This window comes from Macaca thibetana, chromosome 16 (genome assembly GCF_024542745.1).
Source record: "Macaca thibetana thibetana isolate TM-01 chromosome 16, ASM2454274v1, whole genome shotgun sequence".
NCBI lineage: Eukaryota > Metazoa > Chordata > Mammalia > Primates > Cercopithecidae > Macaca > Macaca thibetana.
In genome coordinates, this window is record NC_065593.1 from 23886432 (window position 1) to 23904054 (window position 17623).

A 17623-nucleotide genomic window follows, 5' to 3' on the forward strand; every position below is an offset into this window, starting at 1 on the left:
TGCCACTGCCAGCCCCTCTTCAGGCCCAAGGTGCTGCTGCGTTGAGCAGCCATCCTTAGCAGCTGCTTCCCCTCCCTGGGAGAAAGCTGGGACCGGGACTCTGCCTGTTTCCTCCTGTTAGCACTTCCTCCCAGTTCTGACTGTGACACATCTGGCTGGACACTTAGTACCAAAAGGTCCTGGTCAGGCAGCAGGGACCATGATCTGGACGATCCTAAAACCCACAGCTGGGAGGGGAAGATGGCCAGAGGTCAACTTGTCCTTTGTATACTATCTCCAGGCAGGACATTCAAACTGCTATGTAGCCACCCTATCAAAAGACCCCTGGGATTAGTGAGCTTGATGCCCCATGGAGATCTGTTCCTCCATCTGATACAAACCTCTCTGCTCCTGTGCCTCCTGCTGCTCTTTTTGCATGGGCAGCTGGGATCTCAGGGACAGTCAGGACATAGTATCTGTGCAGGTTTTATCCCTCTTGCTTTTCCAGGTCCATGCTTTTTCTCCTTCCAGGAGAGGTAATAAAGACTCTTGGAGCCCAAGTGACCTTTATAAATCAGATCTAGTTACTCCCCTGCTTCGAACCCTTCGATGATCCCATTTCACCGGGATGAAATCTGAATTACAACTGTGACTTATAAGGTCCTCCATGATCTGCCCCTGCTCTCTCTGCAGCCTCACCTGGTATTCTCTTGCTCACTCAGGGGCAAGAGGAGGCTCTGGCCTGAGGTCATCTTTCCCAAAGATATAATCATACCAGCTGTACATCTCAGATGCTCCATGACAGCCCTAATTTGAAATCATTTGTCTTTTTTATCCCCAAGATCTAAATAACATGGAAATATTGTATTTTACCGTCCAGATTGTCTCTTATATCTGGAAGTGACACATGTTAGCCTATACACCCCAATTTAGGGCTCAGGAAATATGGTGCCCAAACCCCTAACCCATCCTTGTAATGGAGAAGCTGAATACTTTCACAGTAATTACTAACCAACAGCAGACCTCTCTCGAGGGCTCCAGAGCTGAAACTAAGGTTCAGGCAGAGTTTGGTCTAGCCCATCACCCTTGAGAAACGCATTATGCTGAATTCAGTTAGGTCAATCCAACAGACACAGAACACTGGAGGGAACCATAAAATCATGAGGCCGGGCCAAACTGCTCAGAACTCTACCGGAATGAACCTTTGGGGACTTGTCCTCAGCTCCCAGACACGGTTGAGAGACAAAGGTGTGACTCCTTTAATGTCCTTGTCTTTCTTCATTAGGTTAAACATGGTGGGGGTGATGTTTGTAGGGGTGGCACCCCCAGAGGATAATGAGCATGGGGCACCTTCTCCTGAGCTCATGCTTCCCCACAAGCTCAGAGAGCAGCGCGGCTTCCCCACTTACACACTGCCGGGCTCTGATCGCAGCTCGTGGGGACCCTGATTACCCAGTCAAGCACAACAGCAGGAGGTGCCCACATTCCCCATCCCTGCTCAGCCCAGGTGCCCAGGGAAGAAGCACTCACATCGGATGGCTCCCTGCGAGGTCCCTCGCAGCTCCGCAGCCAGCTCCTGCTGAGTTCGCTGAGCTCTGGAATGGGCTGCACCTTGAGCCGTACGCTGTCCCCTGACTGCCGGATCATCTCCACAATTTCATCCCTGGACTTGTTCTCCACATTGTGCCCATTAATCTCCACCAGTCGATCTCCTGGCACCAGCCCCAAGGCCAGGTCCTTGGTGCCTGCACCAGGCTCAGCAAAGTGGACCACCCGCCGATAGGCCTGGCCCTCAGGGCCCCGATCCAGCATGGTTGTGCGCCGCAGGGAGAAGCCAAAGTCTCCAGTGGGCCGTCGTTGCAGCTCCAGCTCCCGGAGGGCAGGTGGGGGCAGGGGCACCACGGGGGGCAGGCGCAGGTCGACTGGGAACTTTTTAGTCACTAGCTCAGGGGCTCGGGATCGGTGCCCTGGTCGAGGGATGCCTGGGCCAGGATGCTGCACCAGCTGTCCCTCTAGAGTCCTCACCTCCACCTGTGGTGAGGGGGCGGCAGAGTGCTCTGAGGGCGTCGAGGTTTCTGAGGCGCTCTCATCCCGGCTACGCTGGGAGAAGGAAAAGCGCTTGACAATCATCTGTGAGTTCTGCTTGGCCAGTGAGCCGAACTTGGCTGCCCGCTGCAGCACCGAGCCACGGAAGCTGCCCTCCTCACCCTTGAGGTCATCGCTGGAGCTGGCTGTGCTTAGATGGCCCGAGTCCAGGATGATGCTGCCCCGGTTACTGTCGGAGTCAATGTCAGTTAGGTGTAGGTCAGAGCCGCTGGCCACCTTGATAGGGATGGGGTTGGAGATTTCCAGGCGCGTCTTGGATTCACGCTTGGAGGAGCGGTTCAGGTTGAAGAAGCCGCGTCGCAGGCTCATCTCCTCCAGGCTCCGAAGCTCTGCCGCTGACATCCGCTCCTTTTTCTCCTTTTTCTCCTTCTTCTCCTTCCGCCCGCCATCTTTGTCCTTGTCTTTCTTCATTAGGTTAAACATGGTGGGGGTGCTGTTTGTATGGGGTAGCACCCCCAGAGGATTATGAGTGCTTAGCACAGGGCCTTGGTGCCCCACTTTGCTGCTGCAAACAGAAACACAGAGAGAGAAAGGTTATTCGAACAGAGCCTCGTGTGTCTCTAGTCCAGACATAACCAAATGATACAGCTACTCCTCAGTGGGTGCTAGCTATGTGCCAGGCACTCTGCTTTACCCACTATTGTCTCCATTGATTTAATCCTTACAACCTTTCTATAGGTAGTTACTATTATTACCCCATTTTACAAATAAGGAAACTTGAGGTTTAGATAAGGCGGTAAAAGCCCAGATTCCAAAGCCTGTCATTTCCTTGAATCCTTGATAGACCAAGGCTTAGGTGTACCTGGAGGTAGTATGTGGGAGATCTGACCTCCTGGTAAGAGAATACTTCAAGCCAACCTGGGACCTGACTTAAGATTCAAACACAGGCCGGGCAGGGTGGCTCATGCCTGTAATCCTAGCACCTGGTAGGCGGAGGTTGCATGAGCCGCCACCTGCCTAATGATTCCTAGCACTTAGCTGGGAGGCTGACCAGCAAGTGTTTTAGGATCGATTGAGCCCAGAAGTTTAAGACCAGCCTGGACAACATAGTGAGATCCTATTTCTACAAAAATATTTTAAAAATTAGCCAGGCGTGGTGGTGCATGCCCACAGTCCTAGCTACTTGGGAATCTGAGGATTGCTTGAGCCCAGGAGGTTGAGGTTGCAGTGAACTATGATCACACTACTCCAGCCTGGGCAACACAGTGAGACCCTGTCTCAAAAAAAACAAGATTCAAACTCAAAGGAAAAAGAAAAGGGACTTAATGCAACATCACCTCCCACAGACAATATTCATTTAAGCAACAGACATCCCATTCTTTGGGCTCTTTCCTGAGCCTGTTATCCCTAGAGTAGCACCCTTAGCCACCGCCTAACAGAAGACCTCAAAGGAATCAACATTTATTTAATGACCACCACTGCCTAGGCCTAATACCAGGTACTTTACATGCACTATCTCCTCTGAACCTCACAGCATTCCTGCAAGGTAGATATCATTATTTCCACTGTACAAAGGAGGAAAATGGGACACAGAAAATTAAGTATATGTTAGTTGTCATACAGTTAATAAATGGTGATGTTGGGATTCAGTGGCAAATATTGTGTTCTTTCTAGGGCCTGGGTGACCAAAGTAAAGCAGCAAGAGAAGGAAGGGAAGTTCCAGACCAAACAGAGGATAGACAGCTGCGAGGTGGGGGTGGGGTAGGGTCCACTGGATAAACAGGATCCTAAAAAATTCACATCCTTTTCCCCAGACCAACACCTAAATATAGCCCTAGGAAGAAAGCTGTGGTAGCCTGAAAGAAAATCCCAGTCCCAGGGTGTGTGCAACCTACCCACAACCTACTCAACCCCCTGCACATCTAACAGGACAGGACTGATAAAAACCTGGTGGGAAAGAGTTGAGAGAGTCTTTCTTGTTCTAACCAGCAGGGAACAAGAAGAAGAAATAGGCCATGTCACCTAATTGGAAATTAAATGACATTTTTTTCTCTCTCTGAAAGTCTACCCCTCTGAGTTTCAGACATGGGATCTATAATCTCATCCCTTCTAGTAATGGCCTCTTGCCAGGCCCTGGACAGGCCTTTCCTCTCTGTGTGCCCCACCCCCACAACCAAGCAGGCCCCTCCAGGATCTCCAGTCTACTGAGAGGGACCACCCTTCAACCCTGGTACAACGCTCAGGAAGGTATCAAGGTCAGAAGTTCCCAAAGGCCCTAGTGCAATGGCTAATTGCTTCCCCCTGCCCAGCATCCTGACTTGTGCTGCTCCTGGCATACCATCTCATCTCCTTTCTAGAGCAGTGCTGTCCATAAGAAATATAATTCAAGGCCAGGTGCAGTGGCTCATGCCTGTAATCCCTAATACTTTAGGAGGCTGAGGCAGGCAGATCACTTGAGGTCAGAAGTTCAAGACCACTCATGCCTATAATCCCAGCACTTAGGGAGGCCAAGGCGGGCGGATCACCTGAGGTTAAGAGTTAGAGACTAGCCTGGCCAACATAGTAAAACCTCGTGTCTACTAAAAACACAAAAATGAGCCAGGCGTGATGGTGCACGCCTGTAATCTCAGCTATTCAGGTGGCTGAGGCATGAGAATCACTTAACCCAGGAGGCAGAGGTGGCGCCATCTCAGCTCACTGCAACCTCCGCCTACCAGGTTCACGCCATTCTCCTGCCTCAGCCTCCCAAGTAGCTGGGACTACAGGTGCCTGCCACCACGCCCGGCTAATTTTCTGTATTTTTAGTGGAGACGGGTTTTCACCGTGTGAGCCAGGATGGTCTCAATCTCCTGACCTTGTGATCTGCCTGCCTCGGCCCCCCAAAGTGCTGGGATTACAGGCATGAGCCACCACGCCCAGCCTTGAACTTGTTGGTTCTAAATGCTACATGCACAGTAGCTGGGAGTTAGAAAACAGGAAATCTAGGGCCGAAAAGGCACACAGCCAGGGGCCTTGGCCAGGTAGTCTGAACTGATTTGGGGTGGAGGGGTACCTGACAGCCAGCATTCTCTCTTCAGGGCTCTACTGTGACAAGGGGAGTCTCTCTCCTCCTGAATGTTGATGGGGTGTGGCACAGACCTACCATAAACCAAGATGTGGGATCTTCAGCTGTTACCGCCCACCTTATATCTCACCCACCACTGCTTGGATCATCTTAAAGGGATGGTTTAGAAGATAACTCCAGGGGCACTTGTGGGAGAAATGAAGAAAAAAATCCACCTTGGAGACTTGGATGGGACAACAAGAGTATCTTGGCCTCAGTCCAACCACAGAGAACCCAACTGACTATAATGCTGTCCCACCAAGACACCCAATTCTTGGTCTATAATGCTTACCCAATCCTGGCTCTTTGCTAGGGACTAGATCGCTGAGTAGCATGAGTGGAAAGGAGCTCCCAGAATTCTAGGATCTTTGGGCTGGAAAGGTCCCTGAAAAAGTCTCAGCAAAAGCTTGTTCCTCACTGTCATTGTGGCAGTCAGGACAGCAGATGGTCACAGCAGCAGCACAAGGAATGGCGCGCTGGCCAGAAGTTTTAGGAGATTTGGTATCTAGGCCTGGATCTGCCAAATCACTGGGGAACCTTGAGCCTGTCACTCTGCTCAAGGTTGAACTACAGTATGATCTAGATCTCTTCTGGCTCTAAAATTCTAAATATCTAAGTCTCCTGTGGACACAGGTTAAGTTATTAACCTTCTGCCAAAGGCACCCTTCTCATTCCAACCCTGGGGCCTTCAGAGAATTGCGGCTATGTCAGCCCTGCCCTCACTACCTCTGTCCTGCCACCACCGTCTACACAGCTCACAAGGCACCTCTTCCCCACCACCATCCCCATAATCGTCAGGCCTGGCTGTGGACGTTCTCTCCTGACTCTAGACCTGCCTGGCTGCCTGCAGCCTCCCGTCCAGGATCAGATCTACAATGCAACTGCTGCTCTATCGCCTTCTTGTAGACCTTGCACTTTCTGGCACCTCCTGGCCTCAGGTCCAAAGTCTCCAACAGCTCTGATACCACCACCTTCCTACTCCCTATCCGAGGCTGCAGTTTCTATCTGCCTCTCCTTCCTCTCCTACCCTCTCCCTCCACTCCAGTGAAGGTAACCTTACAATTTTCCTGACCTCCTTCTCTGCGTTTCTCTCCTCACCATACTCTAAGTAAAGTTTTTCTTAATTTTAAGAAAAGGAAGGCATCTATGTAAGTTAGGGTATGGACCCGAATTATCTTGATCTTACTATCCCCAAAAACAAAAGGAAAGTACACTCTGTCCACTTATCTGCTCTATCACTTTAAGAGAGTAAGCATCCTGAAGGCAATGACCATTCAACTCAAATATATATCTATCTGTCCATTAGAGAGTGCATAAACAATGTTCATATTCATACAATGGAATACTACTCAGCAAGAAAAAGGAAACAACTAAAGATACACACAATAGGGATTAACTTCAAAATCATGATTTCAAGTGAGAGGGAAAGAAGTCTTTGACAAAGTACATATTGGTATGATGCTCTTTATATGAAGTTCTAGTGCAGGCAAAACTAACCTATGGTGGGGGTAGGAGTGGGATCACATGAGGGAACTTTTTGGGGTGATGTTCGTGTCCTATATATTGATAGCGGTTTGGGTTGATAAGTATATGCATTTGTCAAGTCATCAAATGGTGCACATAAGATTTGTGCATTCAGCCAGGCACGGTGGCTCACATCTGTAATCCCAGCACTTTGGGAGGCCAAGGCGGGTGGATCACGAGGTCAGGAGATCGAGACCATCCTGAAACCCGTCTCTACTAAAAATACAAAAAATTAGCCGGGCATGGTGGCACGCGCCTGTAGTCCCAGCTACTAGGATGGCTGAGGCAGGAGAATCGCTTGAACCTAGGAGGCATAGGTTGCAGTGAGCCAAGATCGCGCCACTGCACTCTAATCTGGGAGACAGAGCGAGACTCCGTCTCAAAAAAAAAAAAAAAGAAAAAAAAAAGATTTGTGCATTCACTGTTTGTAAATATTCACTCAAAAGAACTATAAATAAATATTGAACTCTAGTGAATGACATATATGTTAAAGTATTTGGGGCGAAATATACTGATGTCTACATTTTACTTTGAAATGCGTAAAATTTTAAGACAGCTTGATGAGGTTGGGCAAGGTGGCTCACACCTATAATCCCAACACTTTGGGAGGCCGAGATGGGCAGATCGCTTGAGCTCAGGAGTTGGAGACAAGCCTGGGCAACATGGCAAAGCCCTATCTCTACTCAAAATACAAAAAAGTATCTGGATGTGGTGGTGCCTGCCTGTGGGAACTACTTGAGAGGCTAAGGTGGGAAGATCACCTGAGCCTGGGAGGTTGAGGCTACAGTGAGCCACAATCATGCCATTGCATTCCAGCCTGGGTAACAGAGTGAGACCCTGTCTCAAAAAAAAAAAAAAAAAAAAACATAGCCTGATGGATGGACCAAGGGATAAAGATATGTAAAAGCAAGGATAGGAAAATGTTAATTGTAGAATCTAGGAGATGAAGAGTATTAATTGCAAAATTCTTTAACTTTTCTGAATGTTTGCAGGTCATTGTGATAAAATTTTGGGAAAAAATATGTATCTATCAGTCACTTCCTAAAGGCAAGCAACATAAAGATAAATAAGCCCAGTGTCAGATCTCAGGCTTTGGATATCAAGTAACAAACCTGTGAACAAATCTGAGTAAATAGGGCCGGGTGCGATGGCTCATGCCTGTAATCCTAGCACTTTGGGAGGCCGAGGAGGGCAGATCACCTGAGATCAGGTGTTCGAAAGCAGCTTGGTCAACATGGTGAAACCTCATCTCTACTAAAAGTAGCTGGGCATGGTGGCATGCACCTGTAATCCCAGCTACTCAGGAAGCTGAGGCAGGAGAATCGCTGGAACCTGGGAGGCAGAAGAATCGCTGGAACCTGGGAGGCAGAGGTTGCAGTGAGCTGAGCTCACGCCACTGCACTCCAGCCTGGGCGATAGAACAAGACTCCGTCTAAAAAAAAAAAATTAAATACAAATGAAAAAAAATCTGAGTAAATAGCTATGCAATCTCAGGCAAGTCACTTAAGGCCTCCATGCCTCCATTTCCTCATCTGTAAAATGCAGATAATAATGGTACCTACCACCTAAAGGTGGCGGAATTAAATGAAATACATTTAATTACCCTCAGAGAGGTACCTAATAGTAGCAGGGCACATTTTTTGCCATCTAAATGGGACAGCAGAGAGGATAACAGAGTGCACAAATGACCATCAGCACAAGTATGACTAAAATAAGTCAAAACCTTTGTACACGGAAAGTAAAGTCCAAAGAAGTGAAGGTAACTTGATAAGCACAAGGCCAAGCTGGATCACACTGACTTGAGTCCAGAGGGCCCACGTAGCTAGTGCCAAGGATACTATGGACAGGCACTTTGTAGGGACAGAAATACAAATGGCCAACAAACATGAACAGGTATTCAGCCTCCACAATATTCACGACATGTGAAATTGAGGTATACTATTTTCAATTAGCAGTTTAGTAAAAACTATGAAGGTTGATAACATCAATCAATTAGGGCATGGGATGCAGGGAGTCTCTCATAAGTCTTGGTAGAAACACAAACTGGTAGGTTGGTGCAAAAGTAATTGTGGTTTTTGCCGTTAACTTTTAATGGCAAAAACCTCAATTACTTTTGCACCAACTAATATATTTTCAGAGGTCAAGTTAGTGGTATCTATGAAAAAAAAATTTTTTTTAAGAGACAAGGTCTTGCTTTGTCACCCAGGCTGGAGTTTGGTGGCTCAATCATAGATCACTGCAGCCTTGAACTCCTGGGCTCAAGTGATCCCCCTGTCTCAGCCTCCTCAGTAGCTGGGACTACAGGTGTGTGCCACCATTACTGGCTAACTTTTTAAAAATTGTTTTAAACACAGGGTCTTGCTATTCTGTCCAGGCTGGTCTTAAACTCCTGGCCCCAAGCAATCCTCCTGCCTCAGCCTCCTGAGTAGCTAGGATTACAGGCACCACCACTGCACCTGGCATATGAAAATATTTATGTACATATTCTTTGGGCAATTCCATTATAAGACATCTATAGGTACATTCACATAATACACACGGCTAATCCTTGCAGCATTGTTTATAATAGCAAGTCTATAAATATAAAAGTCCTTACTAGAGAATAGTAAAACTGGCCAGGTGCAGTGGCTCAGGCCTCTAATTCCAGCACTTTGGGAGGCCAAGGCAGGAGGACTGCTTGAGCCCAGGAATTTGACACCAGCCTGGACAACATAGTGGGACTCTGACTCCACAAATTTTTTTTTAAAAAGTAGCTAAGCAGTGGTGCACACCTGTAATACCAGCTACTTGGGAGGTTGACGTGGGAGAATATCACTTGAGCCTAGGAGGTCAAGGCTGCATGAGCCAAGATTCATGCTACTGTGCTCCAGCTTGGGTAGAGGGAGACTATGTCTCAAAAAAAAAAAAAAAAAAAAAAAGGCTGGGCATGGTGGCTCACACCTATAATCCCAACATTTTGGGAGGCTGAGGCAGGTGGATCACTTGAGGTCAGGAGTTCGAGACCAGCCTGGCCAACATGGTAAACCCCATCTTTACTAAAAACACAAAAATTTGCCAGTGTAGTGGCACACCTGTAATCCCAGCTACTCAGGAGGCTGAGGCAGAAGAATCACTTGAATCCAGGAGGTGGAGGTTGCAGTGAGCCAAGATCATGCCATTGCACTCCAGCCTACACGAGAGGGCGAGACTCCATCTCAAAAAAAAAAAAAAAGCTAAATTATACAACTGAGCAGTTGTATAATTAAAAGTAAAAAGAATGAAGTAGATTTGTATACACTGACCTGGAAATATTCTATACTATATTGTTAAGTGAAAAAACAGGTTGCAGGATAGTTTATAATTTTGCTAAAATTTAAAAACCTATATTACATGTACATTTGCACAATATTTGCATATATGTAGGAAAAACGTATGCTCTGGGGAGGAGACAGGAATTTTAGAAGGGTCAAATAGACTTGTGTTTCATCCGTATTTTAATTTTTTTTTCTTTTTTTAAATAATAGAGATGGGGTCTCACCATGTTGGTCAGGCTGATCTTGAACTCCTGGCTTCAAGCAGTCCACACACCTTGGCCTCCAAAGTGCTGGGATTATAGGCATGGGCCACCACGTCCAGGCTATATTTTAATTTTTTATAAGAACATTCATCTGGTAAATGTGTATTTGCTTATACCTAGGAGCTTTAGGGAGTCGGATTATTTATCATTTTTCTTCTACCTTTCTTTCATCTCTTTTTTTTTTTTTTTTTTTTTTTTTTTTTTGAGACAGGGTCTCACTGTGTCCTCCAGGCTAGAGTGTGGTCGTGCAATCTCAGTTCACTGCAGCCTTAACCTCCTGGGGCTCAAGCCATCCTTCCCACTTCAGCCTCCTGAGTAGCCGGGACTACAGGCATGCCCCACCACACTCAGCTAATTTTTGTATTTTTTGTAGAGACAGGGTCTCTCCATGTTGCCCAGCCTGGTCTCAAATTCCTGGGCTCAAAACTGCCTATCTCGGCCTCCCAAAGTCCTGGGATTACAGGTGTGAGCCACTGCGTCTGGCCTCCTACAGGAAATTTTAAAATAGTTATATAAGATGATATTTTATATAACATATATTAAACTATAAACATACATAATGCCTAAAATATATATAATAAGCTTTTTTTTTTTTTTTAATATAATAAGCTTTTAAAAAGCAGTCTGGCCAGGTGCGGTGGCTCATGCCTGTAATCCCAGCACTTTGGGAGGACGAGGCAGGTGGATGACGAGGTCAGGAGTTCAAGACCAGCCCGGCCAAGATGGTGAAACCCCGTCTCTACTAAAAATACAAAAAAGTAGCCGGGCGTAGTGGTGGGTGCCTGTAATCCCAGCTACTCCGGAGGCTGAGGCAGAGAATCGCCTGAACCCGGGAGGCGGAGTTTGCAGTGAGCCGAGATCAGGCCACTGCACTCCAGCGCCGGCAACAGAGAAAGACTCCTCAAAAAAAGCAGCAAGTCTGGAAAAATTCGATCAAAAAATATCAGTGGTCATCTCTGGAGAGTAGGGGAGAAGAAGGGTAACACTTTAGTAACGCTTTAGCTTTCTACCTAATGATTCAACTTTTTTCCAGACTAAAATAAATGTCTGGACAAACTAGTAGGTAATCCACTAACAGTAAAGCTGCAAACAGGGTAATAGTCAGTTTAAGGATTGCCTTCATGTCTTGAAAAAGTTTTGGTGGCTTAGGGGGCTTAGTTAAAATAGAGCTCACTGGTGTCTTGTGGCTGTAAGTGGGGACACGTTTAAATGGGTCACCCTGCAGCTAGCAAAAGAAAGAAAGAAAAAAAAAAAAAAAAAAACCCAGGAAATGGAAACTATAACGTTAGAGTCCCAAGACAAGGGTGCCCAGACTTGGCTGTGGCGGATAGATTCTTAGGTCAGTCCTCCTACCCCCACACCACACTCATAAATAAATACAAAGGAAATACTTTCCCGGGAGAGCCGGCCGCTCTCCCTTGACCTCTGACCTCCCTGAGTGGCCGTTTCCTCCAGCCCCGGGGCCCCCATCCCGGCTCTGCCCGGCGCCGAGGGTTGTAGCGGCGGCCGGCGGGGTCGCCAGCACCTGGCCTGGCCGCGCGCTCCAGGGTGAGCCTCCTCCCGGCTGGCTGTGCTGAGCTCCGCAGTGCCGGGTGACTCCCTGCCAGGTCACACGGAGCTTATCTGGCTCCAGGTGTGCTCCCTCACTCCGACTGCACGCTTCTCACGTGACATCAGCCGGCCCTCCCGCCGCCGCGCGGTGAGCCGGGCGGCCCTCGGCGTTTCCCGGTGGCTGGGCCGGCGCAACCGCCCGCGGCGCTTCCCGCTGCGATCCCATCTCCCCCGGAACGCAGCAATCCGGCGGGCAAGGGACGAACGCAAGGGGGAGAGAGCTCCTGCGGCCCCGCCAGGTCCCCTGCTGCTCTTCCAAGTGCACCGTCGGTCGCTCAGCTCAGCTAATAGCCCTTCCGCGTGACCTTGAGCAAGTCCCCTCCCCTCTCTAGGCCTTCATTATTTCAGCTACAGTATCTTCAAGAGCCTGAGAGCTCAGACTTGGCCCTCAGCCTCTGCTGGGGAGGTATTCTGCTCAACCACACACTGCAGGTTGTAATCCCACTCTACCTCCGACTTGCTGTGTGACCTTCAGCCCATCATCCAGCCTCTCTGAATATCAAAGAATAATCACAATAATCACTTGTAAGTGATGATAAAGTACTTGGCAGAGAGAAAGGGCCCTGGGTCCTGTAAAATCATCAGTCCAACAACCAAAACTGCTTCCTGACTCTAAAGTTTGAAATGTCAAGGGAAATTGACATTTTACAAGCCCTGCATGCAATTCCTACTTCAAGAGAAGGACAGGGAAGTGAAGGTGGGGAGTGGAGGCTCACCAGGTCTGCTCAACACCTCTCCCAATCCAGCTCCTACCTCAGCACCTCCCCACCTCCTCTCATTCAAGCCACCTTGGAAAATGCTAGGGGGGAAAAAAGGTGATAGGGGTGGGGTGTGCAGATCTTAAAGCACCCAGAGGTCTGACCCTAAAGCAGAACTTAAACTCCATCAAGCCCCCTACCAATCCCAAGTCCTGTGGGAACCTGTCAATTACAGCAGACAGTGGGCTGGGCCCTCCTACTGCCCCAAACCTTTAAACTACAACCAGCTAGAGCCCCTCGGTTTTCCCACCATACTCAGGCCTGGGACCCCAGGCCACCAACAAAACCCAGCTCACATGGATGCTCTGGTTCTTGCCTGTGGCGTCCACTCCAGGTGAGAGGATCTGGCTGGGGAGGTCTCTACTTTCAAGGAGTAAGAACAATCCTGCTGCCCTGGAGACCTGTGACACACCAAGTCCGGATGAAGGCTTCCTGAGTTCCAACAACTCCCAGCTCCACCTCAGCAGGGTGGATTCTCCCTTTCACAGGAGCCCCAGTTCTGCCCCACCCAGTCCACCTTTAGGTACCTGCCTCTGGGGGGCCCAGAGTTTTCAGGCCTAGTTTCTGAAGACACATGCACTCCTCAATGAACAGCCACTACCAGGGCCAGTGAGGGGGCCTCCAGGGAACTGGCTGGCTACCCAGACGGCCCAGGAGTGAGGCTGAGAGACCAGGTGGGAGTCAGGAAGGGCATAACCCACATGAGGAAAGTCTGGGGCGCAGGAGGAAGTCCTCAGGCACACACTCTAGCACCTGGGCCAGGCCAGGAGAGAGTAAACAAACTAGACACTCAGAGCTACCAGGCACCAGGTCATCAGCTGTTCAAAGTTCAAAGCTCCCAAAGTAAGTGACCACCAGCCTGTGGCCCCTCCCATGCCCACCCTCCACCCCCACCTACAACCCTTCTCATTCCCCTAATCCCCTCAATACAATAGCTGCCCCCAAAGCCATGGTTTTCCTGGAATTGAGGCCACAACCCCGATGTCCTCAACCCAAAATGGACAAGCACACCTCCACCCGAGGCTATATATAACCCGTCTGTCAAATCCAGAAACCAGGAGGATGTTTCCTGGAAAGCCTTCATCACAAAAAAACAGAGGGGAAGCTGAGGAGGTGGGAAGCCATGGACAAAGAGCCAGTGAGGCTTGTCAGGAAGCCAGAGACCTCAGGAGAGCAACTTTCAATATCCCCAAATAGAAAGTAGCCCCTGAACTAAAAAGGGTGGGGAACATTAGGCCAGGCCTGTTGCTACGACAACAGGGCACCAATCTGCTCAAGAAAAGGGCTCCAAAGCGCAAGGGAAAGGCAGCTTGATTCAATGGGCTCTGTACTCACCGTCCTCCTCAGATGATCTTGCTTTTTTTTTTTTTTTTTTTTTTGAGACAGAGTTTCACTCTTGTTGCCCAGGCTGGAGTGCAATGGCGCGATCTCAGCTCACCACAACCTCCGCCTCCCAGGCTCAAGCAATTCTCCTGCCTCAGCCTCCCAAGTAGCTAGGATTACAGGCACACGCCACCACGCCCGGCTAATTTTGTATTTTTAGTAGAGACGGGGTTTATCCATGTTGAGGTTGGTCTCCAACTCCTGACCTCAGGTGATCCGCCTGCCTTGGCCTCCCAAAGTGCTGGGATTACAGGTGTGAGCCACCGCGCCCGGCCTGATCTCGCTCTTAATCATCCAAGTGGCCTCCCCTCCCTTCCAGCGCGCCCCAGTGCATACACAATTCCCAGAGCTCACTCGCCACAGGGGCACTGATGAGGTCTTCTCGGCCACAGACACGCCAGGGGCTCCAAAAGACAAGACGAACCCACACTAACTAGCCCAAGTCATTGGCAGGGTGAAGCGGGGAGGGAACCCAATTCTTTAATTCTGGGTGGCCATCTGAGGGCATGAAGGCCCTAACCAGGACAGTCCCTCTCAGGAAGCATTCCCCGAGCCCTCCCCACACAAACACACACTATGCGGCCAGCGCCAAACACGTGCCCCATTGGTCAAGTGGCCAGGCGAAACGAATACGGGCTCAAAAAACAAACTGGCTGTCTTCCTCCCCATCTCCCCCACCCCCCACCTCTGGCTCATTCTGGCCGCAACCTTTCCAACTAATCAGTAAGACACATGTGCCTTGCAGTAGGGCAACTCCCCCATCTCCACCCCCACAACAAAGCCCCAATGCCTGGCCTGTCCCTGCGGGCCTTATCGCACCCAGGAACATGACCCACACTCCTGGCCAGGCTTGGGACCAAGGAAAGCACCCCCACTAACAAGGGGCAGGGTGAGGGGGCAGCCACCCCTACCACCTCCCCTTCCCATTGGCGAAACAACTGGCATGACAGGTTAGCAGGGCGGGGCGTTGGGGCGGTCTCTCCAGAGGCCTGGGGCAGCTTGTCCGACCTTCCCACACGCACCCCACCCCTCTGCAGGGAAAGGTGAGGTGAGCATTCAGTCGCAGGGTACAGCCTGCACTCCCTAATCCCCAAAGCCTGCCACCATTCATCGCCTCATCTTCTGTCCCAAGAGGAGGGGGCCCAGGGAAGCGGGGTCTCTATTGTTTTGCCAGCTGTCTAGCAGCTGCTCCTTTGAGAGGAGCCCGCAGTCGGCCCGGCAGTGAAAGAGTGAAGGCCGCTGGGAGGGATAAAAGGCTGGGTAGAGGTGCTCCCTTTCCCCGCTGCCTTCCTCAGCGCCCCGCTCGCTCGCTCGCTCCATCGGGGGGCCTGGGCCGGGGCAAGAGAAGTCCCCCCACCCCCGAGGCTGCAGCCCGCACCCCGCAGCTCCGGGCCACCTGGGCGCCTCCAAGCGCCAAATCCCCCCACACTGAAGGCCACCCTGTCCTGCCTCCCTGCGCCCCCCAGGTTGGCTGGAAGGGCCGGTGGTCCCCCTTCCCCGCCGCTCCCGGTCGGCCCCCACCCCCGGGCGTCGAGCTCCACGGCGCCGCCAGGGACGGGAGCCGGGAGTCCGGGCCGCTGCTTCAAGGGGACAGGGGAGGAGGAGGAGCCGCCGGGCCCCGCCGCCCGCCCGCCCGCCCGCCCGGCCGGAGCCCGCCCCGCCGCCCCACCGGGCCGGGCCCGCCACCGAGCGGCAGCCGCCGCCGACCCGCACTCACCGGCCACCGGAGCCCGCCCGGCAGGCAGCAGAAGCGGAGACGCGGCATCCAGCAGCCTCGGCCCGGTCGGGGCTGGAGCAGAGCGCAGCGCGGCGCAGCTCAGCGCCGCCCCCAGCGACCGCGCCAGCCGAGCCGAAAGGGAGCTCCCTGCTGGCTGCTCTGGGGATAAACGCCCGGCCTGCCTGGCAGCACCAGTGCGCGCCGCCAGACGTGGGCCAGGCGGGCCGGGCGCTGCCCTAGCAGCCTCCGTCCGCAGTGGGCTCTGAAGCCCCTCTCGCTGTGTCTGAGAGAGGCCCTGCCTGGAGTTTCTGTCTGCACTGGGCACTGGAGGCTGTCCGAAAAGGGTCCGAAAGGGGCTGAGTGGCACTGCCCAGGACAGGCACCAGGGTCATGATGAACGTATAGAAGAGGGGCTGTCCAAGGCAGGCACCGAACTCTGCAGGCTGTGTTCAAGGTAGTGCTGTCTAGAGGAAGCAATTAAGTCTTACTGGCCAACTCTTCCCAAGGTGGCTCTGCAGAGGCACACACAGGGCCCTGCTGGATGGTGCCCCAGGCTCAGTCCAGACCAGTTACTGCCTTCCATGTCCCAGATGGCACTGCCAGAATGCACTCCCCAAGGTAAAAACACACTCTCAATAGCTTGGTCTGATAGAGCCCTGTCTCAAAGTGGAGTGGATCAAGAGGCGTACGGGGCCCGGGAGCCATGGCTGTAAGTGCCACTCACTCCCTGAAGGAGTTCACCAATGCCAAGATTAACACTTTCACTCTTTGGAGTGCAGTCTGTCCCTGGGTCCACCGTGTGCTGTAAATATCAAGTGAGCTGCTCTACCCACCAAGAAGACAGTTTATACTTCCTAGGAGAGGCCAAGGGACATCTAGATACCAGGCCTCCAAGATAGGTGCTATGTCTGGAGTTTGGAGAGAGAAAGAAACGGAGACACTTTTCTGGGCAGTGTCCATGCTGGAGTGGGGTGCGCCAGAATGTGGAAGAAACTGAGTGGGGTGGTGCAGGAAGAAGGGTGTAGCAGACAAAGGCAGCTGCTTCCCTAGACAGCCCAAACAGGAACTTCTCCAGGCAAGGGCAGCCCAACCTGACAGACCAGGGAGGGCTGGAGCGAGAAGGCTCAGAAGCAAAGAGTTGAGTAAGAGTTAGAAGTTCCTGAGGAATAGACCCAGGTGGGATACACATTTTGGAATAACATGCAACTCAAACTCAATTTGACAAACTGCCTGCTAAGTGCCAAGTGCAGCCCCAGGCATTTGGAGTGATACAGAAGGAGATCAGACATGGCATATATCCAGGGAAATCACATGGGGAACAGGTAGAGCTGAGCTGTGACAGTAGCAGGGTTCACCATGCTGGCATAACTTGGATGATGAGATAGGTGCTATGACGGGAGGATTATTTGGCTTGAGGAGTGAGAAAAGCAGCTTCAAAAACATGACATTTGAGGCCGGGCATGGTGGCTCATGCCTGTAATTCCAGCACTTTGGGAGGCAGATCCCTTGAGGCCAGCATTCAAGACCAGCCTGGCCTTGAACCCCCATCTCTACTAAATGGTGAAACCCCATCTCTACTAAAAATACAAAAAATTAACCAGGCATGGTAGTACACGTCTGTAATCCCAGCTACTTGGGAGACTGAGGCAGGAGAATCTCTTGAACCCGGGGAGCAGAGGTTGCAGTGAGCTGAGATTGCACCACTGTACTTCAGCCTGGGCGACAGAGCAAGACTCTGTCTCCAAAAAAGAAAAAACAAAAACAAAAACCAAAAACCCAAAAACATGACATTTGAGGGGAACCTTGCAGGCTAGATAGGACAATGACTATCATTAGTGTTTCCTGAGTACCTACTATATACTGGACACTATCTCTATTCCTCACAATGAACCTATGAGGGAGACATTATTATTATAGATAGGGGTTGAGTGCATGGACTCTGGAGC

At 50.8% G+C, this 17623-nt stretch overlaps 1 protein-coding gene across 4 annotated transcripts in view; it reads right to left on the reverse strand.

The window, feature by feature from the left end:
- MYO18A (myosin XVIIIA) overlaps positions 1-15803 on the reverse strand; it is a 105939-nt gene extending 90136 nt beyond the window's left edge. For 2 of the 4 annotated variants that reach the window (XM_050763287.1, XM_050763286.1), the window contains exons 1-2: positions 15678-15803; positions 1510-2590 (exon numbers count right to left, since the gene is read on the reverse strand). In XM_050763287.1, the coding sequence (XP_050619244.1) occupies positions 1510-2508 (999 nt within the window). In that variant the 5' untranslated portion in view covers positions 2509-2590; positions 15678-15803. Of the gene's footprint in view, positions 1-1509; positions 2591-13912; positions 14085-15677 lie in introns of those variants that run through there. The other 2 variants (XM_050763283.1, XM_050763285.1) reach the window with 2 other exon arrangements.
- Positions 15804-17623: the final 1820 nt, after the last annotated feature.